Source organism: Anthonomus grandis, chromosome 3 (assembly GCF_022605725.1).
Source record: "Anthonomus grandis grandis chromosome 3, icAntGran1.3, whole genome shotgun sequence".
NCBI lineage: Eukaryota > Metazoa > Arthropoda > Insecta > Coleoptera > Curculionidae > Anthonomus > Anthonomus grandis.
Window position 1 is genome coordinate 36341122 of NC_065548.1, and position 25726 is coordinate 36366847.

Consider the following 25726-nt stretch of genomic DNA (forward strand, 5'->3'; position numbering starts at 1 on the left):
ATGCACAATGTCGGTTTCAAGATTTTTATTTTGTATTTAGGATTTTTTATAAATTGGTGTATACTATTAGTTTATACTTCAAAAATACGTAAAAACATTGATCTTTTTATCTTTCTTTAAATATAATTTTATTGGCGTTTCATTATTCCATTACTAATAATATCAACTGACCTATAAAGAAAGAAGTTTTGCTGTGTTCTATTCAGATAATACATACATACATCCATACCAATGCCCTAATTGAATATGGTATGTAACTTGTACGCACCATCGTTGGGTGACGTGCAATCAAATCATACTGATTAAATTGGCCGGAATAGAGCTTTAATACCGATGTTTAACTCTAATATCAATGTCTTGGAGCCTCCGTCGAAAGTACCAACTGTCAAGTCCTTCACTTATAAACTATCATTGTTAAATTGATTTCATTAAAATATAATTTTATTGATTACATTATTTAAAAAGCTATGTAAGAAGCAAATACAAACAGCATTGTATTAAAATTCAGCTCTTTACTTGCGATTTGATTCTATTATTGGAAACTACTACAAATAATGGAATTAATAATGAACTGATTCACAAAGACCAAAGACTGTCACAAAGGATCAAAACTATGAGATAAAACACAGTGCATTCTTTTTGAACGTTGTCAATGACATCTGGAGTAATATTTCTAATTTCCTGGCGTAATTGTTCTTTTGACTTTTCTAAACTCGCTGGTTTAGTGGCATACACTTTACTTCTTAAGTATCCCCATAAAAAGTAATCGAGGGGAGTTAAATCTGGCGATCTGGATGGCCATTCAATGAACCCTCGTCTACCAATCCACGATTTGGAAAAACTTCATCTAGATAATGAGGGAGTCCAAATACATCTGAAGAGAGTCCAAATACTTCTCATCAGTGAGAGTCTCATAAAAAGTAAGATTCTAAAACTCACTCTTCCACTATACCGTACCACACATTGACTTTTTGACGGTGTTGTGTATGACATTCTGTGAACCAATGACGGTTTTCCGTCAGCCAGTATCGACAATTCTGTCTGGTCACATGGCCGTTTAAAGTAAACGTTGCTGCGTCAGAAAATATTATCCGTTTTACAAATTTACCTATACATCCCTCCTTTGAGGATACACCTTCTTTTGAGTACGCGACTTATCTCCTAAACCAATCATGCACAAGATTTTGATTATTTCACGTTCGGTTAATTTTATCATATTTCATACAATAACAGTAGGTAATAAAGTGTAGTTATGATGTTACGCAGGATGACACTGCTTTACATCTCAAAAAGAATACACCACTTGAAAATGTAAAAATACTTCAAATAGTTGCACCAAAACACATTCACTTTTTGACACTAACAACAACAACTAAAAAACCAAAATACCAACATTTAATTTAGAAAAATATTTCTTCAATTTTACATGGTATCATAATTTTTCGTTCAAAATTGCTTATGTAACCTTTCATTTGTAACAAATCCTTTGTAAGAAAAAAATGTTCTTTCTGATTCTGCATTAACAAATTGTGGTTTCCATTTAAAAAACATATTGATGACGTCTTATCTTTTTTATAATATTTCTGTATATTTAATTTTCAGGTAGAAAAACCCTAAACCCAATATTAAAATCGACGGGTTCGGTCATTTTTTCCAGAAAGGGTTCATTTCATTTTTATTGAATTTATCCGCTACTTTACGTATGTACTGTATAAAGTGTTATCAGAAAAAGACGGACAGAAGATAAGTTAATAGTTCTATGTAACATTTATATTAGGTACATTTTGAAATTCAACTTGAAAAGGTAATATGCAATTGTTAAGCTTCCGAATAAAAATTAAATTAATTCTGAATAAAAAACTTATTTTTAATATTATTATCACAAAAAAAAACAAAACCATAACAAATCAATCTATTTATCCAAATCCTCTAATCCAAAGATTGAGAAAAAAAAGACACCATTGACCGATTCCGGGCTTTTTGAAATTTATTGTTGCAATTCATATTAAGACAATTAATTTTAATTTTCCTGTGATATGGTGGAGAAAGTATGGTTTTTGTAAAATTTTGAATGTGATGCTTAATAGTTAACTCGCTTGAAAGAATATCGGTGATTTTTTTTATTTTTAGAGAGTGTAACTTAAATCTCTTATTAAAAAAATCCTCGGATGAAATATTGTTTAACAAAAAAAGCCAATGTTTACGTTGTGCGTCGGCGAAGACATTTAGTTAATACGTTCAAGAATTTAAAGTATGTTTATTTTTACGGGTTAATGACTTATATTGACCTATATTATTTTTGCTCGGACATTAATTGAACAAAAAATAATATTAAAATTTTTTTTATTTTTTTAATATTATTTTTCATTTTTATTTTTTATAGTTGTATACCAAGTTATCTTGTTTAATTTCGAAAGAACTTATTCATGAAAAACGAGCAAATAACTATAACGTTGCCAGATTGTAATTCTTAATATTTCTTAGATTTTTATGAATAGTTTTGTTCAATTCTCATGAATAGAATAGAGAGTCTGTTTAAACACGAAAACTTTCATTGATTTACAGAATTTCCTAAAAGAAGTACAACAACGTATTTTTAGAGAAAATATACATATTGGCCAGTTTTAAAATTATTAAAAATAATGAAATATTGACGGTCTTCTATTATTGTGAACAGTGGTTTTGACTTTTTTCTACCTACCCTCTCAAAAACTGACTTCTTCCTCCTCTTGAAAATATCAATGATATCCATATTCACATATCACTCAAAAAAAGTTCGAAAGAAAAATCAACACAACGCACTTCTCACAGCAGTAAATCGAAACAAACAAAGCGAATTTGTTGAAGCGTAATGCCAACAAATAAAAAATCACGACCTACACGAGTCACATACAGACTCAGGACTGACTTAAATTCAAAACACCACGCTTGAGACCTAGACAAGTTTAAATTTAAATCAGTTGTTTATACTCAGTGGCGTCGCATTTATTTATACTATTTTTTGCGACAATATGAAAACAAAGGCGCGCGACGCCAACCGATTCAAAACTGTAAACATCATGTTGCGTGCCTCCCTCCCACTTTTTACATAACTGAATGTAAGATAGTTGTTTAAAAATAATGAAATGCGTTATCCGATGGTTATTTTTGGGGTTTGCGGTAAAATTTAGAATTTAGGTTATAACATGCGAATTTGTTTGAGGATAACCAAATGATTCTTCAAACTATTAATGAAGAGTGAGGTTTCGTATACAGTGCATCCGTAAAGTAGCGGATAAATTTAATAAAAATGAAATGGATTGTTTCTGAAAAAAATGCCCGAACCCGTCGGTCAGATTTCGATTCTTTCCACGTAGAAAAATCCTAAACCCAATATTAAAATCGACGGATTCGGACATTTTTTCAGAAACGGTTCATTTCATTTTCATTGAATTTATCCGCTACTTTATGGATGCACTGAATATTCGAAAATATTAATAATTACTATAGTACTATGTAATATTATCATTGAAGAAGACGTCCTAAAGAAGACGTTTTAGCGTCCGTTCGGTCAGTGATCTCCGGCCAAATTTGATTGCCTCACTCTCACTAAACGCATGGACCCAGGATGCACCTTTCTGTATTTTCGCCAGTTACTAGGATTTATTTGGAATAATCCTCTCAGGCAACAACCACTTCCATAACTTTCAAATCTGCACTAATCTTACACTCACCTCCGTATAAAATCAGGTTCTATGCTAATTTGACATACAAAGTTTGACTGTATTGTCAAGCTTTTCATAATGTACAGGGTGAGTCAGCGAATGCGCGGAGTAGTATATTGCTTTACCATGGTTGCACAGACTTATTAAGACTAGGGGCCACTCGAGCAAATCATGAACTGTTGGCGGGCTGGCCGCCAGAAGTACAGGTAAATAAAGACAATAAAGAATTGATAATAATTTATTAAAATTGAAAAAGAATTTCTTAACTTAAAGCGTGGCACTGCAGAGTACTTACATTTTTTTTTAACATTTGGCTCAAATTTACTTGTAGCAACACGTAATACTGCTTCGAAACTTTCATTTGAAACGCGGTTTTGATTTTTTGTTTTATTATTATTTAGTATTGAAAAAGTTTTTTCACATATATAGGTAGAACCAAATAAGCTGGCACATTTCAGAGCGTTTATGCGCAACTCTTTGGACATATTTTTATCAATGCAGCGGTAAAAATTCAGCAAGTCTCCTTCGTAAATTTTGGTCGTTTTGAATGTCGATAATTTCTAACTGCATTGACTCTGGCGCATTTTTATCTGAAATTGTGAAAGGATTGCTGAATACGTCCAACATAGGTTTTACTTTTTTAAACTCCTAAAATCTGTTTTGGAAAGATTGAATCAAAATATCTAGCTTTTCTACATACCTGAAATTAATCGCAGTTTTGTTGAATTTTTCAACCATTTTCTTATAATTCGGAAATTGATTGATGATTTTAATTTCCAGAATTCAATTGTGATCTGAAAAGTGTCAGCTTGGGATGATACATGAGCGTAGAGCTAGGATATCAGTTGATTTTTGCCTTGAAGCCGTGTGTTCAAGACATTCAAATGATTTGTAATGTCAACTAAAAAAGCCAAATCACACAACCAATTAGGATTTTTAAGTTTCGGAACACCCCTTTGCTTTTTCGCCAGAAATATTCCAATTTCTTCTATTAAATTTAGAAATCGTTCCAATGTCAATCCACGACTTAGCCACCTTACTTCTGTATAATACAGTAAATATCCGTATTCGCTTAAAAACCTATATACCGTCTTATAAACCTATACACTTTTTGTAAGGAAAAAAAGAAACTATAAGAAATACGAATTGCCATATACAGGGTGTCCCGGTTCATGTGGGAAATCTCTCGGATCCAGGTAGAACATCGAAAAATAATACCGAACGTTCCTATAAAAAATGTTCCTAGAGGCCTTCTTTACGAAGATACAGCCTCCTAAAGGACGCTGCTGGAAATTGGTTTTTCATAAATTACTTTTAAACAACCCGGTAGAATTTAATAAAAATTTTAGGTGATGAACACTATTAGGGACCTCTTAAAACGACATCCTTAAAATACATTTACCTTGTTTACTTTACCAGGGGCGGACTAGGTTGTACACTTTAATGCGTATATTTTTAACACCCTGTATGTTAAAGTCTAAAAAAAATAAATTTGGATACCTTGAACCTTAGGCTAAAAAAAAGGTACTCTTGTTCATTATCGATAAAATGAACCGTTATGGAGAAAAAAAATAACAAACGAGCCAATGTTTTTTTTTATTTTTTTTAAATGAGATAAGTACGCCAGTTATTCAAAGACCAGAAAATTTCGATCTAAGTTATTTAATTTAAAAAAAATACATGTTCCTAAAAATACAGTGGTGTCCTAAAAAATACTTTTACAAAATATTTCTTATTTATTATACGTTTATTTCTTTTTTGTTGTTCTTAAGATAAAAACTAAACATAAAAAAACTAAAAAATAATGTAAACCAATTGTATTGTACCTGACTTATTTATCGGAATTTTTGCATTTTTGAACGCATTATTGTTACAAACGTTGCTATACTCCAAATTTAGCAAATACCTATCATTTAAACCTAATCTTTGTCAACATATTCATCCTTTATTTGATAATATTTTTTTAATTTTTGTATTTTTTGGTAACTTTTAATTTAAATTACGTCAAAATATGGAGTTTACTTTTATTGAGTACGCAGATATGCATCTTATGTATGGTCTGGCGTCTTGCAATGCATTGGAAGCAAAAAGATTATACGAAGAAAGATTTCCCAATCGCATTATTCCGGATCAGAAAACATTTCAACGTGTTAATCAACGTCTAAGGGAAACTGGTAGGTTTTTGTTTTCCACTTAATGAGGTAATACTATTAAATTTCCTTAATGCAATTTTAGGATGTTTTGAAAAAAAAAAGAATAATGGTGGTCGGAGGAGAACAGCACGTACAGTGCAATTGGAAGAAAATATTTTAGACGCTGTAGCTGACACTCCTACAACGAGTACTCGAAAATTAGCCGCTCAGCTTCATTCGTCCAAAACAATTGTACATATGGTACTTCAAGAACAACTGTTGTATCCATATCACTTACAAAAAGTGCATGAACTACTGCCCAGAGATTTTGCTCCTAGAATACACTTCGCAAACTGGCTGTTAGATCAGCAGCGAAATAACCCTAACTTTATCACCACGAGTCTTTTTACGGTATGAAGCAGGGTTTACCAAAATTGGAATTGAAAAAACTTACATAACTCGCATGTATGGGCTGATGAAAATCCCCGTGATACTATTATTTCTCATCATCAACATCAATTCCAATCAATAAATATCTGGGCAGGAATTATTGGCAATTTTTTAATTGGGCCATTTGAACTGCCACCACGTTTAAATGGAGAACTTTATTTGGAGTTCCTCCAGAACAATCTTCCAGATTTATTAGAAGATTTGCCCCTTGCAACCTGCCGAGATATGTATTTTATGCATGATGGAGTCCCAACCCATTTTAGCCTTGCTGTAAGACACCACTTAAATAATACTTTTGAAAACCGTTGGATAGGTAGAGGAGGACCTGTTGCTTGGCCTCCTCGGTCTCCAGATCTAACGCCATTAGATTTTTATCTATGGGGTCACCTCAAAACCTTGGTGTATTCCACCCCAGTCGATACTCGGGAAGAACTGCTCCAAAGAATTATATTTCATTGTTATAATATAAAAAACAATCTTGGGTTATTGTGGCGAGTGCAGCAGTCCTCGATTCGTCGTGCCCGCGAATGTGTTAGAACTCACGGAGCCCACGTCGAACCTACTTATGAAGTTTTTTAGTAATTAATTGTTTATTGCTCGTATTGAAGAATTTAACTTTTGTTTACATATTTGGTTTTTGGCATTTTTTTGTAAGTTGTTTTTTCTAATTTAAAAACATACACTCATCATAGGTTTTTTTTTTATTATTTTGTAAAAGTATTTTTTAGGATAGTATTTTTTTGTATTTTTAGGAACATGTATTATTCTAGATTAAATGACTTACATCGAAATTTCTCTGTTCTTTATATAACTAGCGTACTTATCTCATTTAAAAAAAAAAAAAAAAAACATTGGCTCATTTATTATTTTTTTTCTCCAAAACGGTTCATTTTATCGATAATGAACAAGAGTACCTTTTTTTTAGCCTAGGGTTCAAGGTAACCAAATTTATTTATTTTAGACTTTAACATACAGGGTGTTAAAAATATACGCATTAAAGTGTACAACCTAGTCCGCCCCTGGTAAAGTAAACAAGGTAAATGTATTTTAAGGATGTCATTTTAAGAGGTTCCTAATAGTGTTCATCACCTAAAATTTTTATTAAATTCTACCGGGTAGTTTAAAAGTAATTTATGAAAAACCAAATTCCAGCAGCGTCCTTTAGGAGGCTGTATCTTCGTAAAGAAGGCCTGTAGGAATTTTTTATAGGAACGTTCGGTATTATTTTTCGATGTTCTACCTGAATCCGAGAGATTTCCCACATGAACCGGGACACCCTGTATTTTAACCGAAAATGAGACTTACTCTGGTCAAGCTTGCTTCTGATGTCCAATATTGGCAGCACAGCTTCTGGGAAGCTTCCTCAATCACTTACAATAGTAATTTTAAAGTAATTTTCGGCTTGACCACCTTGCTCTGGTCAGGAGTAAGTAAGTAGTAATCTACATTCATGCACCAAATTGCGCATAGCAATGACTTCGCCTTGGGCATGCCCAATAGGAAAAATATATGGTTTTATGTTATTAGACATATAATTATTAGAAAATAAACTATTAGAAAATAAAATGACTTGTACAAACAGAAGCCGATACTTATTTATAACCATAATTTTTTCAAGGTGACTAGAATTTCTGGGAAAAACATAAAAAAATTAAAAATTTTAAAACGATAATTAAGAGGAATATTTTAAAAAGCATATTATTTAAAATATTTCTACACAGTTTTAAACCTGAAACATTGGAAACTGGTCAAAATGTTTTTTGACATATCTGACATCGATGATGACATAGGAGATGTAAATAATACTAATAAGATAAATGAACTTACTCACATTTCTAAAAACATAGATATCAGTAGTGCGCTAAGGATGCGGGCAGTAAACTATAATATAAGTCAAGATTTTTAATAAAAGAATTCCTAATATTATTCCTTCAGATGTCTCAGAATAATAAAATCACGTAACTATAAAACAGTCGTGCAAACCTTTCCTCTTGGCCCGCCCTAAAAAATATTTCACCAAAAACATCTAATAATAATAATAATAATAATAATAATAAAATGTCTTTATTTAGAAAATGTTACAATAATGCCTCTTTGCTTACAAAGGCGAAGATTAGCTACAAGCTACTCTTAACCTTCATTAAAAAAACTAAAAAATAAATTAATTAATTAATTAAATAAATAATAATTGCTAACTATACTTATACATTATATTTCACTATAAGTACAAAAACCAACTTCCATACTAGCAGTCCCCCAATAAACAATAAACAAGATACCTCATCCCATTGATTCTTCCAAAAATAAATTTCTAAAATTTCTTTTAAATGTATATACAAACTTTCGTTAAACATAGGATTTTTATAAAAGGTAAAAACACAAAATCTACAGCATCACAAATACATTTAATAACATTACAAAGGTTACATGTTTTGTTCGACTAGAGCATCATCAGACCTAAACAATTATTATAATAATGTAACTCGAAAAAAGGAAAATTCAACAAAAACTTACCATAACATACACAAAACACCTGACATATAACTAAACAAAACTTACAATAAAGTGCCACTATCTATGTACAAAGAACTCAACTAAACAATCAAATCACTTTATACATTTTAGAAATCTAACCATCATTTAAGAGTCGACTATTTAAGGTAGTATACAAGTGTTTTGAACACGTTGTAAATGGTACTGTGCCTGTTGATCTAAACAGGGAAAATAAACTATCAAACAATATTGGATAATGGATAAAACAAAAGTTTCAGTAAGTTTTTTTCCTATTCTTATAATTTAAAATTAATTTGTTAGCATGGAGCATACAAATTCTCAAATAACACCTTTTTAGCAGAATACTGATATTATGTTCTCTGAACCGCAAAGAGCTATCTAAAGTCAATCCAAGAACTTTCATATTATCAGACAAAGGAACTGATGTGTTATTTAGTTGAATTTTACCGGATGAAACAATATTTTTAGATTTTTATTTGAAAATAGTATCATTTTAGTTTTGGCTGGAGTAATGGATAAGTTATGCTCCTTTGAGTAGATTGAATTGAATTAATTCGCACTACTGATATCTATGTTTTTAGAAATGTGAGAAAGTTCATTAACCTTATTAGTATTATTTACATCTCCCATTTCATCATTGATGTCAGATATGTCAACATTTTGACCAGTTTCCAATGTTTCAGGTTTAAAAATGTCCACTGATGAAGATAGCAATCTATTTGCCTCACTAATATTTGAATCCAAAGAAATGATTTTAAATGATATACTTTTTAAAATATTCAGCATTTAAATTATATTCAACTAAACTATCGTTGAGATCTAAGTAGTGAAGAACCGGCGTATCGTCAGTATACTGGTGAATCTCTGATAAATTTAAAACCATTGGTAGGTCTGACGTGTAAACAAGAAATAAAAGAGGCCCGAGGATAGATCCTTAAGGTATCCCTGATACTATATGTTTTGACTCAGAACAGTTGGCATGTATGCGTACTCTTTATGTACGATTCCACAGATATGTTTCAAAAAAGATAAAACTATATCGTTGCACCCATAATACTTCAGTTAGGCAATAAGTAAGTAATGGTCTATTACATCAAAAGCCTTTGAGTAATCAAGAGACACTATAATAGCAGAAAGTTTCTTGTCAAGCGCCTGAATTATATTATCAGTAATATTCAAGAGTGCACTAGTTGTGCTATGTCCAGTTCTAATCTGGCTTTTAAATTTCACACCTATAAAAGCGCCTTCTGTTAAGTATTGATAGCGCTCGCGTATAGAACAATTATGTTTTAAGCGGATTCGTTATAAAATAAAATTACATATCACTTTTATTAGAGATATTAAATATTTATGTTATATTAATGTTTCTTATAAAATTAAATAGATTTATTTAATGACATTTATTTAGGTTTATTTCCGCCATGTTGTTTTTTACGAATTGAAGTAAATGCATATGCAATTTTGGCAATTTTTTTAATATGAATTTTAGGAAATTCTTTTTACTCATAAAAGAGCTTTTAATATGTTGAAGGGCATCGAAAATGAGATTCGAATATGCACCTATAATATCAGTAAAATTCGTTTCGCAAAAGTCTTATAAGCTAGTAATAAAACAATAATATAATGTTAATAAAATAATGTTATAATAAATGCTTTATTATGGACGCGAATCGACTTTATAATCTTGTAGAAAACTATTAAACGAGTTTAATAAAATAAAAATATTCTATTCGCGTGGACTCTTTTTGTGCTTATAAACGATATATAAATGCTTATAAGATCAAGTTTAACGACAATAAAGTTTTTGATAATGCTTTATAGCATGCTAAATAATAATTTTAAGCATATTTGTGCTGCTTTGGTGTTGGAGTAAAAATTGCTATCCAGGGGTTTTACAATTACATAATAAATAAGATCAAATTTTGTTGCTGTAAAATTCTGTTGATAACTTTTATTATGTTATCATTTAAGAAACGTTAGATCTAAGTTCGTTATTATGCCTGCGTGAATATGCCGATATGATATTTCTCTATGGCTTCTGCAATGAGGTCTTAATTCAAGCAGACGCGGAGTACCAGCGTCGTAGAATTTTTCAACAAGTTTTCATTACTGCTCAAGAATCTAGGATGTTTCCAAGTGTGAAAATTGTATCTGAAAGAGAAGCGGGATCTAACGTTAAATTAAAAGAAGGTATTCTCAGTGCCATCGAAAATGTTCCAAGCATAAGCACTAGATGGCTTGCAGATACTTATCAAATTACGCAATCATCTGTTTCGAGAAATCTTCACAAAAATTGTTATACCCATTTCATTTACTGGTTCACCATTTGCAGGAGAGTGATTTTGAGTTGAGAACGCGAGTCTGTAATGGGATTAATGAAAATCGAAGGTTGTATAGGTTTTGTTAACTGATGAAGCACAATTCACGCGTGATGATTGATGGTACAATGAACACCGGTGGGTTTATGAAAACCCTTATTCTACGGTAGAACATAATTTCAAACATAACTTTAGCATTAATGAAAACATCTTGTCGAACTTGCATTGTCTTGTTTATTTAATGTAACACGACGTTTCGGTTGGTAAGTCCAGCCGTTATCAAGTGTAAACTCAATATACAAAACTCACACAATATACAAAACTCAAATAACGGCTGGAGATACTTACCAACCGAAACGTCGTGTTACATTAAATAAATAAGACAATGCAAGTTCGACAAGATGTTTTCACTGTACCATTGTCTACCACCTTCAAAACAGGTTTAGCATTAATGTTAGGTATGCAATCCTAAATGGTCATTTAATTGGTCCATTTATAGTAGACGGTAGTCTTTATTCAGTATCATTGTATTCAGAAGTAAAAGATTAATGAAACATATGACATTAAAAAATTAATACAATATTTATTGCAACTAATGTTCAATTTGTTGTCCATTTAATTCAATGCATTTTTGAAGTCGGTAAATAACTTCCAATTGCACATTTTCAATCACTTAACGATCGATTAGTCTATTTTTTTACCGATCTCTTTGCTTTAAATGATAATAATAAGCCTTTATTTCCAACAGGCAACTTGCCCAATAACAGGAAACAGTTGCAAAACAATGAAAAATATAGTTAAAAAAAACACATACAAACAAACCTAAAAGAATGAAATGAAAAGAAAAAAAGTAAAGTAAAGTCACAATCTCAAAAGTTATCCAAAAAATTAGAACAAATAACTATTAATATGATATAAAAACCCAATTATAAAAGTTTAACAAGATAATCACATATTCAACAAAATTAAATTAAATTAACTGCAATATACCTACTAGCTATAACTTAAACACATGTCACACAAACAGATGTGGGTCTTAATCCCAAGAGTAATGATCCACCAAGATATCGACAATCACATGGACCGGAGAGAAATTTATATCGCACATGTGACAGATCCGATTAAATATAGCGCATATTGTATATAGTGGCGATTTCAACAGGATGTTAGTATGAGGCCTTGGCAGAAAGAATGTTAGGGGATGTCTAGCATTAAGCCTAGGCACCATGAAACGTACACCAGAAAGAAGTACAGGACTATCAATGAATCCATTCAGTAACCCATGCAGGAATTTTACAGAGAAGATCATTCTTCTGAGATGTAATGGATGTAGATTGAAGCGTTCCAATAGTTGCCGATGATCAAACCCTCTTGCCGGATATATGCCATCCTGCCTGAAGGCCAAAAACTTAGCAAACCTACTCTGAACAGATTCAAGGAGACCAACATGATTCTGATAGAGCGGGTTCCATATAATGCAGCCAAACTCCAGTTTTGATCTCACAAAGCAACAGAAAAGCAGTCTTAATGTAGATTCCAAAGTAAAACTCTGAGAACTTCTAATTATGAACCCAAGCCTTCTCAGGGCTGACTTGACTATGTTGTTGAAGTGTGGAACGAATGTAAATTCAGAGTCAAAGGTGATACCAAGATCAGTAATTTGCTCTAATCTACTCAAAATAGTATCATTAATAAAGTAATTAAAATTTAAGGGTGTTTTTGATCTAGAGTAACCGACCACACTACATTTAGCCGCATTCAAGCCTAACCTGTTAACAGCGCACCATACCTCCAATGTACTTAGACAGTTCTGAAGAAAAACACAATCCTCCAAACCATATACATTTAAATATAGCTTCAGATCATCGGCAAAAGCCAGCCTATGACAAGTGAGTGACTCAATCAAGTCATTTATAAAAAAACTAAACAGGAGCGGACCCAGGTTCGAGCCCTGTGGCACACCCGACGTTATATTAAAAAATTTCGATTTAAAGCCCTCATATTCAACATATTGAGATCTACCAATCAAGTAGGAATGAAATAAATTAAATAATCTTCCTGAAAAACCATACTGAGTTAATTTATGCAGCAAAATATAGTGATCTATCCGATCAAAGGCTTTTTGGAAGTCGGTATAAATAACATCGACTTGAGTATTAACATCAAGTGATTCACAGATGTGGCTAGACAGGATAAGTTAGTAACACAAGATCGCCCGCTAAAAAATCCATGCTGGTCTACAGAGATGAGTTCTTTTGCGTGACTAAATAGCGACCGATTCAGGATAATTTCGAAAATTTTTGAGAAGTTACAGAGTAATGAGATTGGCCTGTAGTTCACGATTTGATCAGTCCCCAGCTTTTAAAATAGGTATTATTTTAGCAGTCTTCCAAATTTCAGGAATTTGTTCTGTTGACAGTATTAAGTTGAAAATGTAGGTCAGCGGATCAGCCAGGACACCAATGCAATCTTTAACCAAGAAGCTAGGTACACCGTCTACACCAGATGTTAACTTATTTTTGAGTTTTTTACTAGCCAAAATAATCTGGGCAGCATCAACGTTGGAAATGTCAAAGTGAGGCACATCATCAGACGTCGACGAATGGTTAATGACATTTGATTGTATAAATGCCTCACCAAAGAACAGTGCAAAAGCATCAAGTATGCCTTGTGGGTCTTTAATTACCACTTCATCGGGTAGCCTCATCATACCAGGAATCCTGGTGCCAGCCTTCTTAGAACCAATAAAATTCCAAAAGCTAGATGGGTCCAAAGAAATATTCCTTTCGGTGTTTTATATATACAACTTATATTCATTGCGTATTTGTAGTTTGATAAGGCGTCTAAGAGAATGGAATTTATTTTGAAAGAATGGAGAATTGTACATTTTAAAGTCCTTGAAAGCCTTTTCTTTCCTATAAATATTCTTAATCAATTCTCGAGAATAATAATTTGGAAATTTTCTTTTACGTTGCTGCTTAAGAGGAATGTGTGCGGCAAATATGCCATTCAATATATCATATAGGGCTCCACATGCATCGTTAACGTTAGAGGATAAATACACAGTAGACCAGTCAGCTTCAAGGATCGAGTCATAAAGGAGATGGAAGTTGGCCTTTCTAAAGTTAAAAGAATGAGATAAGTTTTTATTAAGCTGAAAATTAACAGTTTAAAATTAAAAGTTTTTATTAAGCTAATAATCAACAACATAAGTCTATTCTCATAACCTTTGGACTTCAAATAGCCCCATAAGAAAAAATGAGGTGCCCCGTCTTGTTGAAACCATATCTGGTTACTAGCTATGTTAGCCTTTTGTGGATCAGGGATTAAAACAACTAAAGCAGAGATAAGTCCAAACTGTAGAAAGTCCAAGTAGCGCTCGCCGTTTAATTTTTCTTCGGAAAAATAGTCCAAGGATTCGATTTTTCTCAATACCTGCCCACACATTAATTTTTTGAGGGCGCTGTGTGTGGTATTCTTGGGTCTTTGAGGATTATCGGTTGCCCAATATCTGCAATTTTGCCTGTTAACGTGTCCATTCAACGTAAAGGTGGCCTCATCAGAAAAAAATAATATTTCGAATGAAATATCCATTGCCATTGTTAGCCTCAAGAATTTGCTCACAAAACTGCATTAGGCGGTCAAAATCGTCTTCTAAAAATTCATGTATCAGTCGTCCTTTATAAGATTATTTATTTACAGAAAGTATTTTTGCCACTCACCCTACTAATATATTCCAATTTCTGAAAATTGTACTAATCGCAACATGGGGATTATTCGCCGTTTCAGATACTTTTGGAGGTTTTTCTTTAGATAAATTTCTTACATGGCCGTGTTCCCCAAATTTTCATTAAATTTTGCTAACGGTGGATATAGTAATTGCGGGACGATCAGCATCAGTTGCATGAAATAGATTACAGACTTGTTGTGTACGCACCCGGTCTCCAAAACCAATCATCACGAGTATATCAATTCGTTCTTTCACAGATAAATGCAATTTACTAAAAAATGATGCGTGAAATAACAACTAATATGACAATTATACTCACAAATGCATGACAAACCGTTATCAAGTACATTCTAAAATTGGAAACTCATAACTTCGAAAATAATAAGGTCTACTTATTTTCTAAGAAATCACATAAAAAATTAATGTTGGCTTTATAATTTTGACTTCAGACCAAAATTTTTATTGAAAAGAACGGATTTGACAAACATTATACTAGGACTCAACATCATATGTACTGGGATAATAATATTAAGACTAATGTAGGTTTGCTCAATCCAGCTTATATATGCATACAAGCCACAAGAGCATTATAATAGAGTTTGCCAGAAGTCATTAAACACATGCATGCACTCAAATCCTCAGACAAACTTTTAAATTATTTGTTAGAATAAAAAATAATATATTTTTGTTGGTTGTGATTCGTAAATCTCTAAATGATATTTATGTAAATTGTGAAGGTGAGGATGTAATTGATTTTTTTTTCTGTTTATATTATATAATCTTTTAGTTTCTTTAAAGTTACACACTGTGATAGTTATATATCCTTGGTACCAATGTATGTGCACTGTTTGAAGGATTTTTACCATTGTAAATTCATGAAATAAGTGAAGTTAATATTGCTCCAAAAGTAAGTTCTGTAATTATGTAACTATTGCTTTGTTTGCGTGTTTGTTTGTATCCTAGCCATCTGAAGACGTCTCAAATCCGAGATGAAACGTCAGGCCATAACAAATAAAGAGAAATTGAGGCTGTATTTTTGGAAACCTTTTATATGTAAAATTAATCAACAAACTTGTTAAAAAAAATGCTACCTATCCTTTAATCCTTTGGATTATTGCCTTTGGGGTGTTTCAAATCACTGAAATATTCCACTAAAGTAAATAGAAGAGAAACATTACTGGATCTTGAAAAGTTAGTAGGGGAAGTCTTTTCTCCACAAATAAAATGCTAATCCTCTAATTTCAGGAGTGATGCATTTCAGCAAGTGTTCTTGCCATTATCAGATTCTAAAATATATTACAAACAGTTCGAAAACATATAAGAAATTTTTTTTTCTTGACAGGTGACATAAAAAAAAATACAGATAAAATTATAAAACTGTAAAATACTTACTGAGTTACTTAACACATACACAAATTCTAAACAATAAGAAACAATACTTGAATGGTACATTGCACGACATCTAGTAAACAGTTAAAATTATAAGAAAATTGAACAATATGAGATTAGCAGATTTCTACTCAGTACTGGGAGCGAATGAGAGAGAACCATCGGACTGTAGTGTTATAGGGCGTGAATAAATAAAGAAATAAATAAATGTGTGTTAATAAGTCAGATCAAATCAAATGTCAGTGTTACTGTTAGGAGAATATAATTTTTCGGGTAATCTTAAACAATGGTTATCCTGACAAAATAATAAATTCTCTTTATTTTAAACGTCTTTACAAACATTTAAACAAGCCACATATATACAAAACCGATGGCGTTTACAGAAGCATATCATATTTTGGAAACATATCCCATCAGGTTGCCAAGAATTTGTCAAGGGACTCCGATGAGCGGTTGCGTGTTTGTTTCAGGACTTCGAATAATTTGTCTAAATCTCTAGTCAACACCAAAGATAAATTCCCGTCACACACAGATCTGGTGTTTACAGACTAAAATGTGCTCATCCTGACTGCTACATCGGACAAAGCGGAAGGAGAATCGAGACAAGAGTCAAAAAACATAATAAACTCATTGAAAAGAATATAAACCGATTTATAACCAATACCTCTTCTCCTTTCGCCAATCATATTATTGACGTTCGAGCCTGGGGTGGATACAGAGGTGCTCCATGTTTGTCAGAAGGGGTTAAGGTTGGATCTTTTGGAAATTTTTGGAAATAAATAAAGCCATCAAATCACCGGTTTACACTTGCATTAATGAGCAAACTCAATTTGAGAGCAACACTTTCTTTAATTCCTTGGGTCCAATGGTTCTCTGTTACTCGCTCCCAGTACTGAGTAGAAATGAGCTAGTCTCATATTGTTCAATTTTGTTATAATTTTAACTGTTCACTAGATGTCGTGCAATGTACCATTCAAGTATTGTTTAGAATTTGTGTATGTGTTAAGTAACTCAGTAAGTATTTTACAGTTTTTATAATTTTATCTGTATTTTTTTATGTCACCTGTCAAGAAAAAAAAATGTTCGTATATTTTTTGAACTGTAATATATTTATAAGGAATTTTAAAAAATTCGCCAAAATCTATTCGCAGAGAATCCGACGTATTCACCATAGAGATGGCATATGCTTAGAAGTAAATGGTGGAATTCTTGAAAATTATAAAACGTAGCCTATGTTTTGTTCAACATAATTCAAGAACAATAATTTCATTAAAAATTAAAACACATATTGTTTAGTTACACATTCTCTTTAATTTGTATTTTTATTTTAATTAATAAAATGCCTTTTTAAATCCAAATATCTCGAAAACGGTTGCTTATATCAACGTTTAATAGATATCCGTAAAAAATTACAAAAGAATTGTTTAATTGACTTAAAAATGTATTACAGTCATACTAAGATTAGATTCGAATCCGTCATACCAATATACCGTCAACAATAAAACCGTCGAATACCAATTTTACTCCAATATTTACATTATCATAGATTTTATTTAAAAAATAGAAAAATTAAATAAAAACTTTAACACCCTATATTTTGGAGACAGGCCTTGCGAACCGAACGTGGTGGACTGAATCCATACCTGAAGTATTGACATTTCCTCATGAATCACCTGTATATGTTAATAACATTCTCCTGGACTATTGCATACAAAGTTAGGATATGATCCACATTTTACGAATACACACATCAAAATGGTCTAGGGGACAAAGGTACTAAAAGACAATTAAATGGAACAATAGGTAACTAAAGATACTTCGGTCATCCTCCACTAAATTTATTTAAAAAATATTAATCCGACATGCTTCGTACATATAACATGTCCATCATCAGGGATAACAAATTAAGGGCTTCCGTCAATACATCTTTTAGATCTAGTGCCTCAGACAAGGTTAAAACGAATTAAGATATATGAGAATGGGACCAAACATGGATTTTCACAAACTACATTAAAATTACATTATTACTACTATTACATAAAATTACATTATTACTACTTATTTCTTGTTTACAAAACAATTATCGTATTGTTGTAATAATATAATTTTAAAGTTTTTGTAAGGTTTTTGAGCAACAATGTTGCATTAAAGAGTGTTGAATTGGTGAAGGATCTGGGTGTTTATCTAGATCCAAAGCTTAGTTTTTCTTACCATTTTGACATTATATTCTGTAAGGCTCATAAACTCTTAGGCTTTTTGAGAAGATCATGCAAGGATTTTACAAACATTCCGGCACTGAAAACATTGTATCCATCTTTAGTTCGATCGAATCTTGAACTCGCAAATATAATCTGGTGCCCTTGTTATAAAAACAACATATGTCGAATTAAAAACATCCAATCCAAATTTATAAAGTTTGTAAGATACAGACTATGTAAATCTGGGGTAGTTCTTATTACAGAGCAAACCATGTCTTATTTGTCCATTACTACATTGTCAGTAAGAAGAGAGAATTTTATAATGTCCGTTTTGCTTACAAAGTGCTGAATGGCCTAACCAGATGTCCTGAGTGTTTGGCTCTTTTCTCAATTCATATCCAATTTTAAAATTAAATAATAAATGTATGAAAGAAAAATATTGTTTTATTTCCATTTGTCCAATTGGTGATATGTCCTACACTATTGTTAATTGATTATTGCAGTAAATTAACACATTTAGATATGTAAAATAAAGCTGAAAAGCTTTATTTTTATTCAGATCAATATCTGATGCTAATACCTAATCAAAAAGGCACTTTTCTCTATGAGTAACCTTTTTGGTTAGGCGTTTGCTTTAGATATTACGATTAAATGATAAGATTGTCTGATTAAATGAAATTTGATTTCCCGCCTTAATTTGGCCACGCCTTTCTACCATTTTGATTGATCCAATTAGGCACGTCAAACTGTCAAGTTAGTTACAACAGTTTCCGTTGCCAAGCGAGAGGACGCTATTATTATTTATCTAGGCGCCCATTATTATTTAATCAATATAATGCCCGTATCTCCTGGAATACCAAAGGAGATTTAATAAGTTTTTGCCTAGATATTAACAATGGATAACTAAATCGGTTTATAGTGGGTATAAACCGCGACAAACTAAAGAAATTAGGGTCCGGTAAAATTACAAGGACGTCTAAAAACCGATTTTTTTTTGAAAATTCTCACATAGAATGTTGAGTTTGAACATTTTATTGATAAAAAAGTTAGGATGAAGTAAAAAAATGCAAAATTTTAAAAATTATAAGGGACTTTCTACTTACATATAATTCACAATTACAGATGGCTTATCTACACTCTATTTGCGACTAGCCATCACGTTGATCATTATACAGGGTGTCCGGAAGCTAGATGAAATCCTTTAAGGGGGTGATAGCTGATTTAATTTCAAACATTTTAAGCTAAATATGTGTAGGTCGAAATTTGTTTATAAATTTTTTATGGAAATTTTTGCATTTTTCTCAAGAAATACCAAAATTTCATACTTAAACGGTAATAGAGCGCAAGTTACAATTAGTATCGGAGTTTCAAAGTTTATTTTGTTTTGTCTAATGTGTATTAATAAAAATACGATCAATTCCAAGCTTCTGTGTAAACTTATAGAAAAAATAGAGACATTGAAACGCCCTTTATTTTTAGATATCACTCATGCCGATACCTGGCCAATTCTCAGAATTATGGCCTCTTTTGTGCGGCAGGTCATGTAAACAAAAATTATTAGACTGAGACCTCTCATAAGCCTACTAAGCATTAGAGCCCCGATTGTGGGGTTATTTTAGGTTTTAATGTTAAATAAAATACAATTTTGTTTAAACTTTTTATTGTTCATGTTCAAAATGTAATCCATTATTTCTAATACAGGCACGAGCCCTTTTTGTTACTTCGGTGGTGGTTACTCTTATGGTCATATCTTCTTTCATCCTGTCAAATGCTTCATTTATTTTGCGAATCAACTCTTCTCTTGTTCTTATTTCGGTGGTGTATACAAGCTCCTTTGCCCGGCGCCATATGAAAAAATCCAACGGAGTTAGGTCAGGCGATCGAGGAGGCCAAGGAAAGGTTCCGACTCTACCGATCCAACCGTCCGGAAAACAGTCGTCTAAGTAATTCCTGACAGCCAAGGACCAATGCGCTGGACAACCATCTTGCTGAAAGATTATTGGTCTTTCTCGTTCCAATAATCCAGCTTCGTCTAGAAGAACGAAGATATCATTTTGTAGAAAATCTAAATAGTTGGCACCATTTCAATTCTCTGGTAGAAAATGTGGCCCAATAATAGTCCTGTCTATTACTCCGGCCCACACATTGACCGAAAATCTGTTCTGAAATGATTTTTGTTTTTTCCAGTGCGGATTTGCATCTTTGGCAGCCCATTCGTGGAGGTTGTGGAAGTTGGTAATACCCTCCCTGAAAAAATTGGACTCGTCTGTCCACAAGATACTTCTTAAGAATAACGGGTCCTCGATGTCCATGTTCAATAAAAAGCCACAGAACTGAATTCGTCTTGCAGGGTCTTCTTCTTGTAAGCCCTGCACCCCCGTACCATGAAAGGGATACTGTCCATCTTTCTTCATGGTCGTCCACACCTTCCATCTAGAAAGGCCAAGGTCTTCAGCTACTTTTCTGACGTTTGCAGTAGGGTCTGCGGTAAAAGCTTCCAGTATTTGCTCCTTTATCTCTACATTATTATGGCCAGGGTTGACTCCACGTGCCGGATTATTCCCAATGCCAACTTCAGTAAGACGGCGAAAGGTGTTTTGAAACACCCTGAAGTTTGGTAACCTCGATCTGGATAACGTTCCTGGTACAAGCGTCGTGCCAAAGCTCCATTACCGTTAGCCCGTCCATATGTTAAGACAATGTCAGCGTACTCTTGGTTGGTAAATTCCATTTTACAATACTGTTTAATAAAACGGGCAGAAACTCGATTTAAAAAACAGTGGATGCAGTCACACGTTAAAATCACACGTTTTTATTTATTAAGCGAGTACCTAACTTGTAACCCCCACCCCAAAGTACCTACTAGGTACCCCTTACCCTACAGTATCTACTATTAGGTACCTCTGCTTAATTTTGTTTTTATTTACCTGAATATTTACCTGAACTGTCCCATAATAGAAAACCAATCCAGTAAGTTTTGTTTACATGACCTGCCGCACAAAAGAGGCCATAATGCTAAGAATTGGCCAGGCATTGGCATGAGTGATATCTTAATATAAAGGGCAGAAGCTAGGCATATTTTTAGAGAGGTTTGAACGACGAAATCATTTTCATAACAATTATTTAAACATAAAACAAAGCATTTTTATTTTAACTCCATATTAATTTTTAACATTTCAATATCTCTATTTTTTCTAATAAGTTTACACAGAAGCTTGAAATTGATCGTATTTTTATTAATACACATTAGACAAAACAAAATAAACTTTGAAACTCCGATACTAATTGTAACTTGTGCTCTATTACCGTTTAAGTGTGAAATTTTGGTATTTCTTGAGAAAAATGGAAAAATTGTCATAAAAAATTTATAAACAAATTTCGACCTACACATATTTAGCTTAAAATGTTTGAAATTAAGTCAGCTATCACCCCCTTAAAGGATTGCATCTAGCTTCCGGACACCATGTATATGCTATTAATTTTAAATCCTTAAGTAACCAAATTCTCTAACTTAGAAGGATTTACATAACTTCTTTAGGTAGTATTTACATTAAACCTCATCGTTATTATGTACCTATATTAATAATTCAATATCTTAAATTATTTTTTTCAAAATTTATACTTATATTAAATGTGTTTTGTTCACAAAAAAATGTAAAATCTAACTTTATAATGCTTTTATTATTTAAAATTGAATCCACAGCCAATTCATCCAACTAAAAAGTGTCCCAGACAAAACAAAAAATACTACTGGGGACATACTGAAGCCCCTCTCATTTCGCAATCGTTGTTGTCAATAACGTTGTTGTTTTATTTTTATATTATTTTGTTTTATAAATTACAAAATATGTAATTATAGGGGTACAAAGCGATGAAAAATCCTATAAATTTACAATTTTAGCCCCCAAAATGGTCCATAATTGCCCCAATATACAGTGTGACCCATTTGTTTTCGGGTCACCCTGATAAAAAGTTTATTTTTGGTGCGATTTTGCTCGGGTTTTTTTTAAATGTTAGGTCCAGAAAAACTGCATCATTATAACAAAAAAAATTCTGCCATGCAAATTCCAAGGCCTACTAATGTCAGTTTTTAAGGGTCAAATTTTAAGAAACCATGCTAGGCATTTTTTTAGCAAAAAATTGTGCACACCACTGGATTCGGCATCCCACAAAACGGCCTTATACCAAATTTCACCAAAAAATATTAAATAATAATTTTATGATAAAAAAAAAGAAATGCGCTTTACTTCTAAATTGTCTCTAAAAATTATTGAAATATTGAACTCTATTGTGTCTAAAAATTATTGAAATATTGAATTGTCACATTTGACATCTAACTGTCAAAAGTGGTAATAGAACGTGTTTAGATAGTATTAGTACTCATGGAAAATTTAAATTTAAGAGAAAAAATTGAAATTGTTCGTCTTGTTGGTGGTAACACGCGTTCGATGAGAGAACCTGCCAGAGAATTTAATGTTAGGCATCCTGATAAACCAGTAAGTCTAAGTACTGTGCAACGTGTTAATAAAATTTTCAATGAAACAGGATCTGTTTCGAAAAATCTACTTAAAAATAGACATAATGGACGGCGTGGGCTCAGAAGAAATGAAAATTACATTTTGGAATATTTTAACGGCAATCCTCGAAGTAGTGTCAGAACGGCTAGTTTGGTCCTTAACATCCCCAGAGAAAGTATAAGAAGATGTTTGCAAAAAAATAACATAAAAGCATTTAAGCCAACATTTTTGCACACCTTAGAGGATGGTGACCAGGCAAGAAGATTAGAGTTTTGCTATTGGCTTCAGGGGAGAATATTTAAACAACAGAAACTTTCTAGATGAAATCCTTTTTAGTGATGAAGCCACTTTTACCACAAATGGCGTAGTCTCCAGTCAAAATTGCCGCCACTGGTCCGTGCGGAATCCAGAATTTATAATAAATGCAAGGAGACAGTATTCGCAAAAAATTAACGTTTGGTGTGGAATACTAAGCGACAAAATTATTGGCCCTTTTTTCTTTAATGGTAATTTCAATACAACTATTTTTTTTAACCCTATTTACCCTTAAGATATCACCTTAATTTGAAGTTTAAATTAGATGGTTGTCCTGTCCATAATGCTTGTTTAGTAAGAGACTGGTTAAATCAACAATTTGAAAACTGTTGGATAGGACGAAACAGTCCTTTCGTTGAGTGGCCACCGAGATCCCCTGACTTAACGCCACTCGATGTTTTTCTCTGGGGCTTACTTAAAGAAAAAGTGTACAAATCAAGACCTCAAAATTTAGAAGATCTACAAGTCAGAATAATACAGGTTTGTTCAGAAATTACTCCAGAGCAAGTCCGTAAAGTTATTTTAAATGTAGGCAAAAAGAATGTAAAATGCATAGAAAACAATGGTGGATTAGTAGAAATTTCAAAATTTAGTAGCAGTTAATTTTTAATTTTTTTGTTTGTTGTTTTTATTTTATTTGTTTTTGTTAGTTTATTGTTTGTTTTTATTTGTATTTAGTTTGGAATTGTTATTTGCTTGTATTATCTTTGTTCAATTTGTTTTTTTCATGGCTATCTACACATTTTTAAATGTAAATAAATGCATAATTTCCCTTTTTATTTTTTGTTATAAAATTGTTATTACTTAATATATTTTGGTGAAATTTGGTATAAGGCCATTTTGGGGGATGCCAAATCCAGTGGTGTGCACAATTTTTTGCTAAAAAAATGCCTGGCATGGTTTCTTAAAATTTGGCCCTTAAAAACTGACATTAGTAGGCCTTGGAATTTGCATGGCAGAATTTTTTTTTGTTATAATGATGCAGTTTTTCTGGACCTGACATTTAAAAAAAAAGCCGAACAAATCAAATGGGTCACACTGTACATATCTATTCATGTATTAGTATTATTTTCCATGAAGATTTTTTATAAATTAGTTTAATATAGTATAAATACATTTACAATAAACTTTTTTAAAAATATAACTTGTCTGATATATTGGATTTTCCATTCATCAAAAAGAAAAACAAAAATGTTGTTTTTTTAAATAATGTTACCTAGCTAAAAAATAATTTTAATTTTATACATAATTATAAACATAATGTGTAAAAAATGTATTAAAAAAAAATGTAGTATTTGTTCCTTTTTTAAATAAGGAACAAATATATATATATACTTATATTCAATCTATAAATTGCAATCTCACAGGCCTACCAGCGCAGCCCCTAACTTGTTATTCCTTCTTTCATTTTATATCATTACCTGGCACAACCTCAAAATCGGTTTGGACCCATTTTACAGGCGACCATATTATATTTTAAAAAAAGCTGCTTACAAAGCAAAGCTGTACGTTAAAATAATTTAAAATAAGTAGGCATAATTCTCTTCCTCTAAATCTGCCAAGGTTGCATCGATGGGCGGACCTATATTTCGTGCACATCATTTACTCCATCTGTTCAGTAATCCAACTATAATATCCCTAATCTTAAAGTCAGATGGCATTATTCTGTTGCTTTAATGTTCCTAAATGGTTTATATCATTGTCCTACCTTCTTGGAAGCAATTCCTTTTAATACCTGTTAAAGAAGGATCAAGTCTCCTATATTTCATTTACCCTTACATTCTTTAATGAAAATAGTTTGCATCCATTTTCCAGTGGCTTACAGTCATTCAAATCAAAATGTAATCATTTTAGACTTTAACCTATGTTCTCTTACATTCGTTCCACACTTCAATAACATAGTCAAGTCAGCCCTGAGAAGGCTTGGGTTCATAATTAGAAGTTCTCAGAGTTTTACTTTGGAGTCTAGATTAAAACTGCTTTTCTGTTGCTTTGTGAGATCAAAACTGGAGTTTGGCTGCATTATATGGAACCCGCTCTATCAGAATCATGTTGATCTCCTTGAATCTGTTCAGGGCAGATTTGCTAAGTTTTTGGCCTTCAGGCAGGATGGCATATATCCGGTAAGAGGGTTTGATCATCGGCAACTCTTGGAACGCTTCAATCTACATCCATTACATCTCAGAAGAATGATCTTCTCTGTAAAATTCCTGCATGGGTTACTGAATGGATTCATTGATAGTCCTGTACTTCTTTCTGGTGTACGTTTCATGGTGCCTAGGCTTAATGCTAGACATCCCCTAACATTCTTTCTGCCAAGGCCTCATACTAACATCCTGTTGAAATCGCCACTATATACAATATGCGCTATATTTAATCGGATCTGTCACATGTGCGATATAAATTTCTCTCCGGTTCATTATGTCATCGTGATTATCGATATCTTGGTGGATCATTAC

At 32.3% G+C, this 25726-nt stretch overlaps 1 protein-coding gene and 1 long non-coding RNA gene across 3 annotated transcripts in view; one reads left to right on the plus strand and one right to left on the minus strand.

Annotated features, from left to right (window-relative positions):
- The window catches only part of LOC126734468 (serine/threonine-protein phosphatase 2A 56 kDa regulatory subunit gamma isoform-like), a 129957-nt gene that overhangs the window by 102899 nt on the left and 1332 nt on the right, over nucleotides 1–25726 (minus strand). Inside the window, exon 1 of one of the 2 annotated variants that reach the window (XM_050438113.1) lies at nucleotides 2702–2913. The exons of the other annotated variant lie outside the window; for it this stretch is intronic. Within the exon in view, the coding sequence (XP_050294070.1) occupies nucleotides 2702–2752 (51 nt within the window). The 5' untranslated portion in view covers nucleotides 2753–2913. Of the gene's footprint in view, nucleotides 1–2701; nucleotides 2914–25726 lie in introns of those variants that run through there. 2 annotated transcript variants of the gene reach the window in all.
- LOC126734480 (uncharacterized) overlaps nucleotides 1–25726 on the plus strand; it is a 68547-nt gene that overhangs the window by 32348 nt on the left and 10473 nt on the right. The gene's annotated exons all lie outside the window — the stretch shown is intronic.